Below are 15,226 nucleotides of genomic sequence, written 5' to 3'. Positions count from 1 at the left end.
TACAAAAGCATTTATCTTGGATAGGGTCTCCCACATTTTTAACCTGTCCCATCCTGTGCTAATATATTAATTCTGTCTCCCATCCAGTACTGCCTTAGTTGTCACAGTCTGCTGTTCTCTCCGTTTCTAAAATTGCTATTTGGCAATGTGAATATGGTACAGGTAATCTTTACCATCTCATAGTTGAGACCCACATACTGACGAGTGGGATATAAATTTCTATGCAAAAAATTTAAAAAACAAACAAAACTGAATTGGGTTTGTGATCCATTCAGGTCAAGCTATTAACTCTGATTCTCCAGCTCTATAGGGTCTTGCACACAAATATTTTTCATGCCTTAAGCCTGGAGTCAGTACAAGAGAAATAATCAGGTTGCCAGAGTTCGTCATTCTTTAATTCAGAAAAAGAATTTGTTCAGCTTGTAATGCTTTGTTATATATATTTTGTATTGTTATATATATTTTGTATTGAGCTATTTCCTCTCAAAGTTATGTTTCATTTTGGTTACATCTGCGCATACGCAGTCAGCATTCATCACATCACTTGCCTAGCCAGTTGATCTGTAGATGTATGTGCAACATTTTATTAAATGGAAACTCCCTTGCTCTTACTGAGGCTAAGCACACGTCAGTGACTTAAAATGCTGCAAGGTTCTTTCCTCCTGCTACATTTCAAGCTGCATTTTTTACATTGCTATACACACCAGAGATGGAGCAGGGATGTCTTCACCCAGTACGCACTACCTAATTTGTTTCCGCGTGTCTGCAACCTCTTGAAGCTCAGCGAAGCTGTCATCTATTCATGTGCGATGGCTGTCTCAAATGTACACACTTCATCTTAACCTTGGGTGGATCTAGGCACAGGTTAAAAACGCTATAAGTAAGTCAGAAATTAAATCGTTACCCCCAAAAAAGCCTATGTAAAAATATAATATCAATTCCTTTTTGCTCTCTGGCGCCACACGGCGTTGCATGTTTATAACGCATTCAAAACATATTATTGTTATGAATGTAGCTGAGTCACACGGCTTGTTTTCACATTGGATGAAAGCTGGTTAGTGGGCAAATGCGTCAAACAGGAGTATTTCTCAAGAAACTGCAGGCTACAAATGGATTGTAGCTAATGTCATGTGTGTTTTGGCTTCAAATGCCACTGATGGGAGCACATTGGAGCCATAGTAAACAGTAATCTGTACACAGCCTGAGATTCTCTTTGCTGTGAAACTATGTGAACGTTAAAGCCAGCTGTATTGTAAGAGCGTGGACAAAAGTTATTTAATGCTAAACCCCTTGTTCTCATTGAAACTATCTTTGATTGCTATGAAACTATATGAATGAACTACACAGCCAGCTCCTTTGTAGAACTACAAAGTTCCTTAATGTTTACCATTCTCGATGAAACTCTTATTTATTGTTGTGAACTATGTGACTCAACTAAGCAGCCTTTTTGTCAGGTGCATATGTTCACTGTTGTGGTTAGTTCTTTCAGTTGTTTCTTATACACATTTTTTGTTTCCTATCTACATGTTAAACCCGCTTCAAGTCCTGCATATGTTTGTTTTTGTTGGCGGTGTGCTGTGTTTGTGTGGAGCTGAATTTCCAAGCATCTCTCTGCCATAGCTGGTGCTGAGAACTACGATTCCCAGCGAGCAGTATGATAAGGTGAAATGAATGTGCTGATGCCAGAATTGCAAGCTGGAAGAGAACCTTTAAAAAACAGAAAAGTTTCTGGGTTCGTTTCCCCCTCCTCCCTCCCAACTCCCTTTCATCTCATTTTCTTATTCAAAGTCTATGCCTGTATGTGCTGGTGGTGCTACTTGTTCTTAATTTGGAAGCTACTCTAATTTTTTTTTAGCTGCCTGGCTTTGATATATTCCCAAATACAGGAAAGCTTTTTCCTCTGCCACACCTTAATGCCTTACCTTCAAAAATTTCAAAAGGGTGCATATAACACAATTCCTGTAAATGACAGATACTGCCCTTGTAATAACTAAGAGGTGGAGTCAGTGTCAATTTTTCTTTTTAAAAGCAGTTTATATCAGGAAACACTGATATACAGTGTGATATAACACTGTTATTACACAGTCCCTTCCAGGGCAGTCTCCTGAGTCTCTTGACTATCATTTCACTGGGTGGAGGGATACAATTTTTAATTATTAAGCAAGTAGCAAAATTTCTTAGCAGTGCAGGTTATTGAGAGGAATTAAAGAACCCAACCCTCACCAGCCACAGGCAGGGACGATCTGGTGAGAGGGATGACTCCTGCCCCTGCAAAAGAAGCAAAAGGCTTCAGGAGACCCTCACCCTCAAAAATAGATTAGATTTGCATTCTGTTGTAAACTGAGAAAAGCAACTTTGTTATATTATTGTAGACTGCTCTGGAAGCCTTTTTTTTAAAAAAAGAGTAGGGTAAAAATACTTCAAATAAAAGAATATCTTTTTCCCCCTGGATACTCACCATGAAAGCTCATAACTGCTGAGTTGAAGTTCACCCAACATTAAGGGTGCTTCCACACTAGGTGTTAAATGTGGGGTCGCCACACTTCCTTCACTTGATACAGTGCATCCACACAGCACTTTTTTCCTATCGTCGTGAACCTGTATGTTCCCTGTGGTCCTTCCATCTTTTCTCAGGCTGCATAAATACTTCTAAGAGAAACAGAAGGGTTGTGCAGTCACCACAGCTGTAGATACCGCCAGCATGTTTTTTAAAAAGGTGGGCTTTGGACATGGGCAGTAATGGGCACACATTCATTATGACGTTTGTGGTGGGTGATGTTTTATTATCCCCTTTTTGTTATTTTAATTAAGAAATGTAATTAACTTTTCCTATTAAACATATGAAGACACAGAATACATTACTCCAGAGTAGATTGCAATATGTGATCAGACTCTTTCACCTGTACACATTTGGTTGTTATAGTCAGGGTCTATGATTTTCCATGTCTGGCTTAGTTTTTATGAAGCAACATCACTTTCCTGCTCTTTGTAATAATTAAATATTCAGCATACATTATAGTGAGGATGGAGGTGGAAGGAGGAAGATGGCATTGTAATTCAAAATGACCACAAATGCAAACAAACACAGTAGCAATGGATAGCTTATAAATGCATGTATGCCTGTCTGCCTTCCTGGAATACATTTCACATGTTGGATACCATCCAAAAGAGTTAAGTGTGCATAAGTTTTCCTTTAAAATCAAATGATCATTCGTATGTGCTTCACTGTTGGCTTGATATTTTTAAATCTTTAATAATTACTCAGAATTTCCATTGCACTTTTGAATTTAAAGTGTTTTAAAATGATTTCACTTATCCTGACAGCATAAATAAGTGCAAATAGTAACAGTGCAGAAATAAATTGCGCTGGGGGGGTTGGAAGAACTAAATAGCTGTACATTTAAGGCACATTTAAAGCACATGACTTCTCCCAAAGAATCCTGGGAACTGTGGTTTTCAAAGAGACCTGGGAACTGTAGCTCTTTGAGGGGTAAACTACAATACAGTGGTACCTTGGGTTATGAACTTAATATGTTCCCTTCACACCGGAAGTCTGTTCTTAACCTGAAGCCTTCTTAACCCAAGGCGCATTCCCTACATAGGCCTCCTGTGGCCCAAAAAGCGGATTGTGTTCGTATCCTGGGGCAAAGTTCACAACCCGGTACACCTACTTCCGGGTTTGTGGAATAACCTGAAGCTTTTGTAAGCAGGACTGTTCGTAACCCGAGGTACCACTGTACCCAGGATCATTTGGAGTGTGAATGCACTTTAAATGTATGGTGTGTACGCAAAGGTCCTCGTGGCTGCAGTCCTATGCAGGGAGTAAATTCCATCAAACACAGTGAGATTCACTTCTGTGTATCATTGTGGAAGCACAAGAGTCGCACATAAGATTAATTTCTGAAAGCGTGTAGTCCCAGTTGAGAGAGGGTTGCCCTTGTATCTGGGCTCAAATGGCACTTCTTCCTTGGACTCATTATATGGCCTGCAGTAATTCACCGGGTGCCTCCAGATGACCTGCTTAACGAGCATTCTTCCTGATTTATTTGAGGGCAGACTAGATTACATTGGGTCCGAATAAGTGTTATCCCCCCATTTCCCAGTGTGTTTTCCCATCACTTTATTACCAAAAGCCTGTTGGGGAAGTGGTTTTGCTGTGCAAGACTTCCTAATCCAGTATAATTGCAAAACCTCATTCTTTACCAGTATGTGACTGAATGCCACCCCAAAATATCAATAGTCTGGAAGCACCCACTATTTCTTAACTTCAGTTTTCTGTGTGCAATACAGTGGTACCTTGGGTTACATACGCTTCAGGTTACAGTATCCGTTAACCCAGAAATAGTACCTCAGGTTAAGAACTTTGCTTTAGGATGAGAACAGAAATCGTGCTCCAGCGGCGCAGCAGCAGCAGGAGGCCCCATTAGCTAAAGTGGTGCTTCAGGTTAAGAACAGTTTCAGGTTAAGAGCGGACCTCCGGAACGAATTAAGTACTTAACCTGAGGTACCACTGTATAGCTATAGCAAGCAAGGCTGCAATCTTATTCACACGGAGGTAAGTGGCACTGTATTCATTGGTGCTTACTTTGAGGATTATACTGTAAGACAGCATTTCTGCTTGTGGGCTTCCTGTGGGATCAAATGAGTCTTTGGCTAGATCCAGCACGACCCTTTTTGCATTCTTTAGCCTATTTACCAGGGGTGGTAAACTTGTGGTTCACAGGCCAGATCCATCCAGCTGTGGTACGCCAAAGGCCCAGGAGCCCCTCGCTCAGCAAAATCAGGCATTTATTCGATACCCTCTGGCACCAGATTGGTCAGGTAACACAGGAAATAAGGAAGTCCCACTAAACTTTGCAGGGCTTACTTCTCAGCAAGCATGCCCACGACCGCACTGTGGATCTGCTGCATTGTCAATAACTTACAGCGCCAATAGTGGGCACCCATTGCCAGAATAGGGAAAAGGGCGGGGAAAGGAGTGATGGAGGGGTGGGACAAAAAATGCCAAGAACCGCCCGCAGCAGTGTGGAAGCTAACGTGCCAAGCGTGCACCCGGAAAAGCTGACGACTGCTTGCGATCTCAGCTTCCTACCTGGAACCACCTATAGGGCAAAGCAACACAGAATTTGATTTCGCCCTCCCTCCCCTCGCCCTAAACTTTGCACGAAGCTAACTTGGAAACTATTACGCTGCTCGGTGCTAAAAAAAATAATCCTCTGTCAAATAGTGAGATCAAGGCAATTTCTTTAAAATGTAAATCATTCTAGACCCAATTTGCTCGAATTTACCCGTCCCTCCAAATCTTTTATTTCCGCAGGAGAGGTGGCCAGGCGCTGCTGTGAGACAGGACTGCTCCCGCAGATCTCCCCCCGTTGCACGTTTTTGTTTGTTTGTTTGTTTTGCTTTGCTGGCGGGGCTGCTGCCGATTTCCCTGCCCCTTGCAGTGAGCCGAAGCGCCCTGCAGGCTGCAAAGTGCCCGTTGTTACAAAATGCGGGAGGCGGGGCCTTGCCTGTGCGTGACGTGGAGCGAACTTAATTCAAGCCCGCAGTCAAAAGCAGCTCCGTGCACCGGCGCCGCAGACCGGAGCCAATGCATTCGCAGCAGCCAAACTAACTTCGGGCGCTCGCTCCCCCCCATCCCCACCCCTCGCCGCCTGTCACCTTCCCCGTTCGGCATCGGGAGCCTCGAGCCTGCTTGGAAAGGGGGGGCGTGTATGTCTGTGGGTCGAGGCGGAGCCGGGGATGCGATCCCCGTTTGCAACCTGACCTTCCCTTGGATTACAGCCAGAGAGCTTTTCACGCCGCTCCTCCTTGCTCTGGGTTTGCCTGCATGCTAAGGAAGGAGGAACCTTTGCGTGTGCTGCTGCTGCTGCTGCTTTTTCTTCTCTGATCTGCCCCTCCCCTCCCCTCAGCTGCTTCCAGGGCTTGGCTGTGTATTTATTTATTGATTGATTTATTGGATCGCCGCCTTTTCTTTCTTTTTTGAATCGTCCTCTCCAACACAGAACGTCTCTTTGAAGGCTACTTGGGTGCAGGTGACACACCCTCCTCCTCCTCCTCCCTCTCTCCCCCCACCCGCACCCCCGGCGCTTCATTCACTCCTCTTGTTAGTACAAGGGCAATAGCTGTAGATTATTGGATCTGCCAGGTTCTTCTTCTTCCTCTTCTTCTCTGAAGCTGCTGCTGCTGCTTGATCGCCGGTCGCTGAAGGCAAATGCCGGGGAAGGGAGCGAAGAAGAGAAGCTGTGTTGTCTTTGCAGCAAAGTGAGAAACGGAGAAGGCTGCAAAGCTGATCCGGCGGAGCAGACCAAGCCGAGGGAGAGACTTTCTGCTCCTCCTAAAAGAAAAGATAAGAGGAGAGGAGGGTGGGGAAAAATAATAATCCTTGGGATCTTGGTAGATCTTCCCGAAGATGTCATCTCAAGCAAAGTTCAAGAAAGACAAAGAGATCATAGCAGAATATGAAACTCAAGTAAAAGGTGAGTGGAAGCTGTACCTACCTCTCTCTCTCTCTCTCTCTCTCTCTCTCTCTCTCTCACTTTCACCCGGTTCCTTTTCCTCCCCTCCCCCAGCCTCCCTCCCCTCCTCCTTTCTCTTCTGCCGCCCTCCCATTTTCATTGTTATAAATCTTATTATGCACCGCTAATCTTATTGTGAAAGCCCTTGCGTTGTCCGAGCAAGCCCTGGCTGCCGATGGCTCGCTTTTGTGGACGGCAGAGGTCGTGCGGTTGGGGGGTGGGAATCGCGGTGGGGGTAGTAAAAGCTGCATTGCAGTTGTGTGAATGGTGGCTTTTTAGCAGTCTCGGTTCAGAGTAAGAGCCTCACTTAAAAAAAAGAAAAGAAAAGTAAAAAATCTTCACTACGGCGAGGTCTGGAGCCTTCTCGCGAAATCGCTTGATAAATGGTGCCTTCCTTCGATTAAAGCCCCATTTCGGTGTAGGCGGGGGCACCCATCTGTATATAACAGATATGTATGTGGCTGGCTAGATTTGCATTTGCATAGATGGAGTATGTAGGCGTCGATTTATATATGCGTGTGTGTATATCTCCCATATGTAGAATGATGCTTCTTGATGTGGTGCCTTTTCCATCACGTCAAATAGCATTTTAAGACGAAAGGGTCTGCATTTCTTCATATGCCTGTGTCTTAAGCCTATCTTTTATTTATTTTTAAAAACTACACAGAGCACCCCCCCCTTTCGTTGCCTTCCTTAGCTCTTAGGTTACACAACCCAGGGGAATGGGTAGGGCTGAGGACAAGCAATCTCAGCTGATCGGTGCTGGAGGCTCTGCACAAGGGAGGAAGGAAGCTTGGGTATCTGTTCCGCTTCCACACCAGTACCTATGGATGACACACCCTTGGATGAAGGTTCTGCTCTAATCTGGTGGGATCCGGCCTGTTGTTTTCTGCCACAGCCTCATCTCTCTCCTCTTGTCCGTTAAGCAACACCCCAAAGTGCAACATAAAACCCACGCACCACATTGCATTCTTGGTTTTTATCAAGCATTTAGAAAAACAGAACTCTCTTCCCTCTCATTCATTGATAAAATCAAAGCCCATTAGCAGTATAAACCTGAAACATGGTGCGGACTTCACCCCACACATTGTAGTGTTTACTATGGGACTGACATGACATGAAGTATCAGTGTTTACGTCTGTTTTGCTAATCCATGGATTACTGATGGACTGATGCTGAAAGGGCAAGTAGTCTGGTTAGCTTTGCATGTGCATGTTCAGTGCTGAATGGTGAGTAGTGCCAGCAAAAGATTTGGGGTGGGGGGTGTTTGATGGCAAAGTTAATGGTGAGCTCTGCCATCTGCACCAACCATTGGTGCTCCTCCTGTGATTGTGACATAATGTCATAAGACGATATGTATGCTATTTATCAAGTAGTTCAATTTTGTTTTGTTTTTTTGGAAGCCTACATTACATTGAGTGTGTGTGTAAGGACTTAATAAAGTACTAGAAAACAACTTTCAAGGTGGTGCGTGTCGATTACGTTATTCGTTCTAGCCCATCCTTCAGTAAATGGTCATTGGGCGGCCTTTGAAAATATTAGTTTCATGCAGTATATGTTCACATAATAAAATAAAACTATTTTTTTTTTAAATCCGTAAATAAAATCATATGACACCTGTTATGTACTGAGTTGAATAGGATCCAAACTGCAGCAGTCTGATTGGTCCTAGAACAATAGGATCCAAAAGGCAGCAGTCTGATTGGTCCTAGAACAATAGGATTCAGAATGCAGCAGTCTGATTGGTCCTAGAACAATGCAGCAATATGATTGGTTGGCAGGAACCACCCAATCATGCTCCAGATAGAAGTGAATCCACAACCTGATTGGCTTACAGTAGAATTCCGGAATTAGCCAATCATGTGCAGCCCATTGTGTAAATAATGTATATAAAGCAGATACCTTGAGGGGACATTCATTCATTCCTCCTCACCACTATGAGCTGAATAAAGAGCATGAAATCACTTTGCGACTCTGAGTATATTTCACTGGCGACGAAGGTGGGATCCCGCTGAGCTGACTGCCACACACAGCACCGCAGCACCGCCACCTGCCGCACCGCTGCCTCGCACCGTGTATCCAGGCTTCAGCTCCGGGACACAAGGAACTCAGAATGGCAACCGACAGCAGCTTCTCGCCGTTCAACCCAGCATCTGGAGACTGGGAAGCGTACGCCTCCCGTTTCACCTTCCTCCTAGAAGCCAAAGGGGTCACCGATGAAGAAGACGCCAAGAAGAGGGCAATATTCTTCAGCATCTGCGGAGAGGAGACGTTTGAAATCGCCCGGGCTCTCCTTGCACCCGAAGACGTCGCTACTGTTCCATACAAAACAATAATGGAACAGCTGAAGGGGCACTTTTCGCCACAGCCCTCTGTGGTGGCTCGTCGGAATGCCTTCTATGCAAAGCGGCAAGCCCCTGGGGAAACCATAACTGGGTTTGTGACCTCTCTCCGCCAAGCTGCCCGGTTCTGCAACTTCTCAGAGCTGGAGAACATGCTTCGTGACCGCCTCGTCGGTGGCCTGAAGGATGAGAAGCTGCAACGATGCCTCTACGCTAAGAAGGACCTAACGTTCCAGGTCGCTCTGGAGGAGGCCCTGGCAACGGAAGCTGCCGAGAGGTCGACGCAAGAGGCATGGCCGAGCCAGCCGTCCCAACCGAGGGTCCACCACGAAGACCTCACCGACGACTCAGGATCCAACAGGGAGGAGGTGCACCGAGTACAGCAGCGCACTCAAGCAGCCCACATACCACAGCTGCCTCGACGAGAAGCAGGGAACTGCGCAAGCTGTGGAGACAGTCACGAGAGGAGGACCTGCCGCTTCCGCAACGCAGAGTGCAGGCAGTGCAGAAAATTGGGACACATCGCCCGGGTGTGTCGAGCTCGGCCCACCCAACGCCAGGCATCAGATGACCAATCCAAGAGCCCCAGGTCCCGGGGCCCAACACACCAAGGCAACTCGACGGAGCTCACGGACTTCCAGGTATACCAGTTGCCCCACCCCAACGTAGAGAAAATTTATGTAGAGGTACAGATAGAGGGGGCCCCATGCCGCATGGAGCTTGACACGGGTTCAACTCTATCCATAATCTCGGCAAGGACCTTAAGGAAACTGTGTCCTACTGGGGGTCCCAAACTCAGGCCGGCCCCATTCACCCTCCGGGACTTCCAGAAACGTAAGGTCCCCACAATGGGGGTGGGGACCTTCAGGGTGCAATACCGAGGGCGGACGCGGCAACTGGACTTGCTCGTGGTCAAGGGCCCCTACATTAGCTTACTGGGATTGGCATGGTTTGGACCACTGGGGCTAGCCATCACCGGGGTGAACCACACTACCTTACAAGTGGACGTGGACGCCATATGCAAGGAATTTCCGGGGGTTTTTGATGGGAAATTGGGACAGTATACGGGCCCCCCCATTGCTCTACAGCTTGACCCCGCAGTACGACCAGTCAGGCTCAAGGCCCGCCGGGTCCCGTTCGCCCTGAAACCCCGTATAGACGAGGAATTGGACCGACTCGTGGAGCAAGGAGTGCTGGAGCCGGTGCCTAATGCCCCCTGGGAAACCCCAATCGTCACACCCGTCAAGCCGAATGGTTCGGTCCGCATCTGCGCAGACTACAAATGTACCATAAACAAGGCCCTCACGGCCCATGCATACCCAGTGCCAGTGGTCAGCCATGTCCTTGCCACCCTGGCTGGGTCGAAAATTTTTGGCAAGCTGGACTTGGCCCAAGCATATCAACAACTGCCAGTAGATGAGGCCACAGCAGAGGCACAGACGATTGTGACACACAGAGGAGCGTTCAGGGTAAAGCGGCTGCAATTCGGTGTCAGCGTGGCACCAGGCATATTCCAGAACCTAATGGACTCTCTCCTTAAAGGGATTCCTGGCGTCACCCCCTTCTTCGATGATGTGTTGATTGCCGGGCCCACACCAGAGGAGTTTGAGGACCGCCTCCGCACCGTTCTGCATCGTTTCCAGACGGCGGGTCTCAAGGTGAAGCGGGAAAAATGTCTACTAGGAGTGCCTCAGGTGGACTTTCTGGGATTTATGGTGGACGCAGAAGGGGTCCACCCGACTGGGGACAAGGTACGGGCCATTTGTGATGCCCCAGCGCCCAAGAACAAGACTGAACTTCAGGCCTTCTTGGGACTATTGAACTTTTACCATTCCTTCCTTCCCCACAAGGCGGCGGTAGCGGAGCCCCTACACAGACTCCTGGACAAGCGGGCCCCTTGGGTGTGGGGCCAGCGCCAGGAGGCCGCATTCCAGGCAGTCAAGGACTTGCTTGTCTCAAACTCGGTCTTGGCACACTTCGACGAGAGGCTGCCGGTGGTGCTAGCATGCGACGCCTCACCCTATGGCATTGGCGCTGTCCTGGGACACCAACTTCCGGATGGAAGAGAGGTACCGGTGGCATACTTTTCCCAGACACTCAACGCAACCGAGCGGAACTACTCGCAAATCGACAAGGAGGGTCTGGCAATCGTGAAGGGAGTAAAAAAATTCCATGATTTCTTGTACGGGCGGCCCTTCACCGTGGTGACTGACCACAAGCCCTTGCTTGGCTTGTTTGCCCCCGAAAAGCAGACCCCCCAAGTGCTGTCTCCTCGTGTCCTCAGGTGGTCAATTTTCCTTGCCAGCTACCAGTATGCACTGATTCACCGCCCTGGGAAGGCGATGGGCCATGCGGACGCCCTCAGCAGGCTACCACTACCGGAAACAGGCCCCGACCCAGCACCTGCACAAGAGGTTATGAGCCTGGAGCTGCTTCCCGACCGCCCCATTCAGGCACAAGAAGTTGCACACCATTCCAAGAAAGATAGGGTCATCTCCCGGGTCCTGGACTGGGTGTGGAGGGGATGGCCCAGCAGCAGCCCCGGGCCAGAATTCGCCGGCTACACAACCCGCAAACATGAACTGTCGGCCCACAAGGGGTGCCTGTTATGGGGAAGCAGGGTCGTTGTTCCCCAGCCCCTCCGCAAAAGGGTCCTCACAGCCCTACACGAGACACACCCAGGGGTAGTAAGAATGAAGGCCCTTGCCAGGAGTTATGTGTGGTGGCCGGGGATCGACGGAGAGATAGAGGCCTGGGTCAAACACTGCCAGGCCTGCCAAGAATCCCGCCCAGATCCCCCAAGGGCCCCAGTCCAGTCCTGGGAGTCCGCCCGAGCACCATGGTCACGCCTGCATGTGGACTTCGCTGGCCCCTTTCAGGGGAAAATATTCTTCATAGTGGTGGACTCCTACACCAAATGGCTGGAAGTCGCACTGGTACCGTCCACTTCTACGTCCGCAGCCATCCGGGTACTACGCAGGCTGTTTGCAACCCACGGGCTCCCTGACACTCTCGTCTCAGACAACGGGACTGCATTTACGTCAGGAGAATTCCAAACCTTCACAGCGCAGAACGCCATCCGCCACATCCGTTCGGCGCCATTCCACCCTGCCACCAATGGCCAAGCAGAACGCATGGTGCGGACCACCAAGGACACCCTTAGCCGCATGACGCAAGGGGATTGGGAGTACCGCCTTGCCACATTCCTCCTAGCACAACACAGCACCCCCAGCTCAACGACTGGCCGGAGCCCCGCTGAACTACTAATGGGTCGGCGCCTTGCAATCAGATTGGACCGCCTTCACCCCGATAGAGCTCAGGATGAGGTAGTGGTGGGGGAAGGCAGGAACCCCCGGACCTTCGAGGCCCAGGACCCAGTGTACGCAAAGAATTTTGGGGCAGGCCCAGCATGGGTACCCGCCACAGTCACCAGGGTCACTGGTCCCGTGTCGTACGAGGTGCTAACGGATGGAGGGCAATGCTGGCGCCGCCACTGCGACCAGATACGGCGACGATTCCCGGGAGAAAACCAGGAGGAGGAAAGGTCAGAGGAGTCCCAAGGGAACAGAGGGGCAGTGAGGCCCATAGAGCAGCAGGGGCAAGCAGGAGAGGCAGAATCAGTAAATACAGAGAGGACCCGCGAGGCCGAAAGGACACCGGAACCAGAACCACGACTGAGCGAGCCGGTTGCACCAGACCAAACAGGCCCATCACAGCCAGCATCCTTGGAACATGAGCCAGAACCTGAACCCCGGACCAGGGAACACCCCAGGCCGCAACGCACACGTAGGCCACCGGCGTACCTCGAGGACTATGAATGCGACCTCCCGGGCAGGACTGGAACTTAGAGGGGAGGGGTGTTATGTACTGAGTTGAATAGGATCCAAACTGCAGCAGTCTGATTGGTCCTAGAACAATAGGATCCAAAAGGCAGCAGTCTGATTGGTCCTAGAACAATAGGATTCAGAATGCAGCAGTCTGATTGGTCCTAGAACAATGCAGCAATATGATTGGTTGGCAGGAACCACCCAATCATGCTCCAGATAGAAGTGAATCCACAACCTGATTGGCTTACAGTAGAATTCCGGAATTAGCCAATCATGTGCAGCCCATTGTGTAAATAATGTATATAAAGCAGATACCTTGAGGGGACATTCATTCATTCCTCCTCACCACTATGAGCTGAATAAAGAGCATGAAATCACTTTGCGACTCTGAGTATATTTCAACACCTATAGGCATGGAAGTACCAAAGTAAAACCAAGAGAAGACTATCTGTGTAAGCACCACAGTCCTTGTAATGAACAGTTTTGGATGTTATCCAGCTAAGCCACACATGAAATAGACCCACCCAATCAAATGACTTAAGCGTATTGATTTCAGTGGCTCTAACAGAGCAGATCCATACTCCGATTAACATTGGGTATCACCCTCTGTGATGGGAAGGTTGGCATTAGACTAGACCATTTTACAGATATTTGAGTCTCTAGGGCTGCAGTTTGATATCCCTTGCCAAAATAGACAGGATGAAATCTGGGAACTCTTGCATGTTGGTGGAAATTTTCCCATTAACTTCAATAGAGGCAAGATCTGACAGATTAAAATGAAAGAGAACATATTATCCCATATAATTGTTCTTGGATATCCTGTAGTAGTTCCTACAGGAAACTTCTTAATCTGCTGCTGTTGCCATAATGTTGTGTTTTAGTCAGCGGTTATTTCATTGTTAGTAGTCGAGTAGCTTGCAGTGTTCCTCTGTGTCTGTGTGTGTGTGTGTGTGTGTGTGTGAGAGAGAGAGAGAGACAGAGACAGAGACAGAGACAGAGAGAGTTCTAAAAGGGCTACGTAGCTTTAAGACTAGGGATAGCTATGGGGATCTGGTCTTTCCTCTGTTCAATACAGTTAAATTTTATATTGAGAAGAAACACTTTCAGATTTATTTCCTCTTCCCAGAGCACACTTGGAAAGCTTCTGAATAAAAATAATCAGAATGCACACACTAAGCACAATATTAATTGAAGCACTAAATTAAAAGCTGGGAACTCTTTTGAGCAGCAGAATTAAGACTGGTTGAGTCACCTTCAAGGTGAGTTCCACCCCATCATCTCCCAGATGCTTTTAAGCAGGAGAGGGGAACCTTTTCCACCCCAACTCTCTATGGCAGCCATGGGCGTGGTCAGAGGAAGAAGGAGGCGGGGCAGCAGAGGTGATTATTAACTTTCCAGCTCCCAGCCATGCAACAGTCAGACGTGTCTATACCTCGCCCCCACGTCACTACTCAGGCAACCAAAGGGTTATCAGAGTTAAAGGGCACATCCTAGCCTGCCAAAGTACTCAAGGCATTAGGGTAGCCAGGAATTATGTTGGAGGGGTGTCAGATTTTATGGTTTTTTTTTGGGGGGGGGAGAACCTCAGTTACCGCATTTTTCTGTGTATAAGACGCTCCCATGTATAAGACACCCCCTATTTTTGGGGACTCCAAATTAAGAAAACAGCCCTCAACACTACCTGTGCATAAGATGAAAAAACCTAGTCTTATACACAGAAAAATACAGTGGTTATTTTGTATTGATTTACTTGATGGGGGGTTGGCAGCTGCCCCTCCCTGTCCCCTCTTGGCTACAGCCATGACTTGAGGGCATGGAGGCAGCCTAGGGAAGGCTGGGGGGCAGAAGGTATGGCTTGGGTAAAATCCTGAGAGCTGCATGGATTCCTGTGTTGCATGAGGTTGGATTAGATGACCCTTGGGATCCCTTCCAACTCTATCATTCTATGAACGGAGAGATCTGGGGGGTCTTGTTTCTCCCCTGGCCCTAAGGTTCCGCCTCCCTACTTTAAATAGATCGATGCTGCTTCTTGGATCATTGTCAGACCTTCTGAAAAGGGGTATTTTTGGGACTGGGAAGTGATCTTTGGTCTTGTGTATCTGTTTGTTGTGTTCGGCATTTTCGGTCTTAAGTGCTTTGCTTTGAACAGTGATGCAACTGTCACAACACATGCTGCTGTATGCTAATTGTCAGCCGTTTGTGTATAATTTGGGCAATTTTCATATTATCGTGCCCTGGATTTAAATAGTTGCAGTACATACTAACTCGGGGCTGGTGCTCTGCCGTAAAGCTAGCTCTTGATCTAAATAGCCCCTCCCAGTTGAAGACGAGCCAGTTGGCAACCAAAGGGGAGTGCTTACAGTGGTGTTCCCAGGGTACATGAGGCAGGACTTGCTAACTGTGATGGCAACTTGCTGCTTGAGTCAGGATCACATGATCTACATGGATGGCATTTTGCTGGTGGGCCTGATGTGAGGGCTTCAGTTCCTGCAGTAAGTTGTCCTAAATCAGAGGTGGCTAACCTCAGAAGTTGTTAGGA

At 48.1% G+C, this 15,226-nt stretch overlaps 1 protein-coding gene across 3 annotated transcripts in view; it reads left to right on the top strand.

The window, feature by feature from the left end:
* The first annotated feature begins 5,539 nt into the window (after positions 1-5,539).
* SRGAP3 (SLIT-ROBO Rho GTPase activating protein 3) overlaps positions 5,540-15,226 on the top strand; it is a 191,387-nt gene continuing 181,700 nt past the window's right edge. The window contains exon 1 of one of the 3 annotated variants that reach the window (XM_083600535.1): positions 5,540-6,479. In XM_083600535.1, coding sequence (XP_083456661.1) covers positions 6,413-6,479 — 67 coding nt within the window. In that variant the 5' untranslated portion in view covers positions 5,540-6,412. The remainder of the gene's footprint in view (positions 6,480-15,226) is intronic. The other 2 variants (XR_014544879.1, XM_083600536.1) reach the window with 2 other exon arrangements.

The sequence above is a fragment of the Podarcis filfolensis genome (genome assembly GCF_964270895.1).
Source record: "Podarcis filfolensis genome assembly, chromosome: 2".
NCBI lineage: Eukaryota > Metazoa > Chordata > Lepidosauria > Squamata > Lacertidae > Podarcis > Podarcis filfolensis.
Note: the sequence above shows the minus strand (reverse complement) of the source record. Positions and strands in the feature narration are given on the sequence as shown.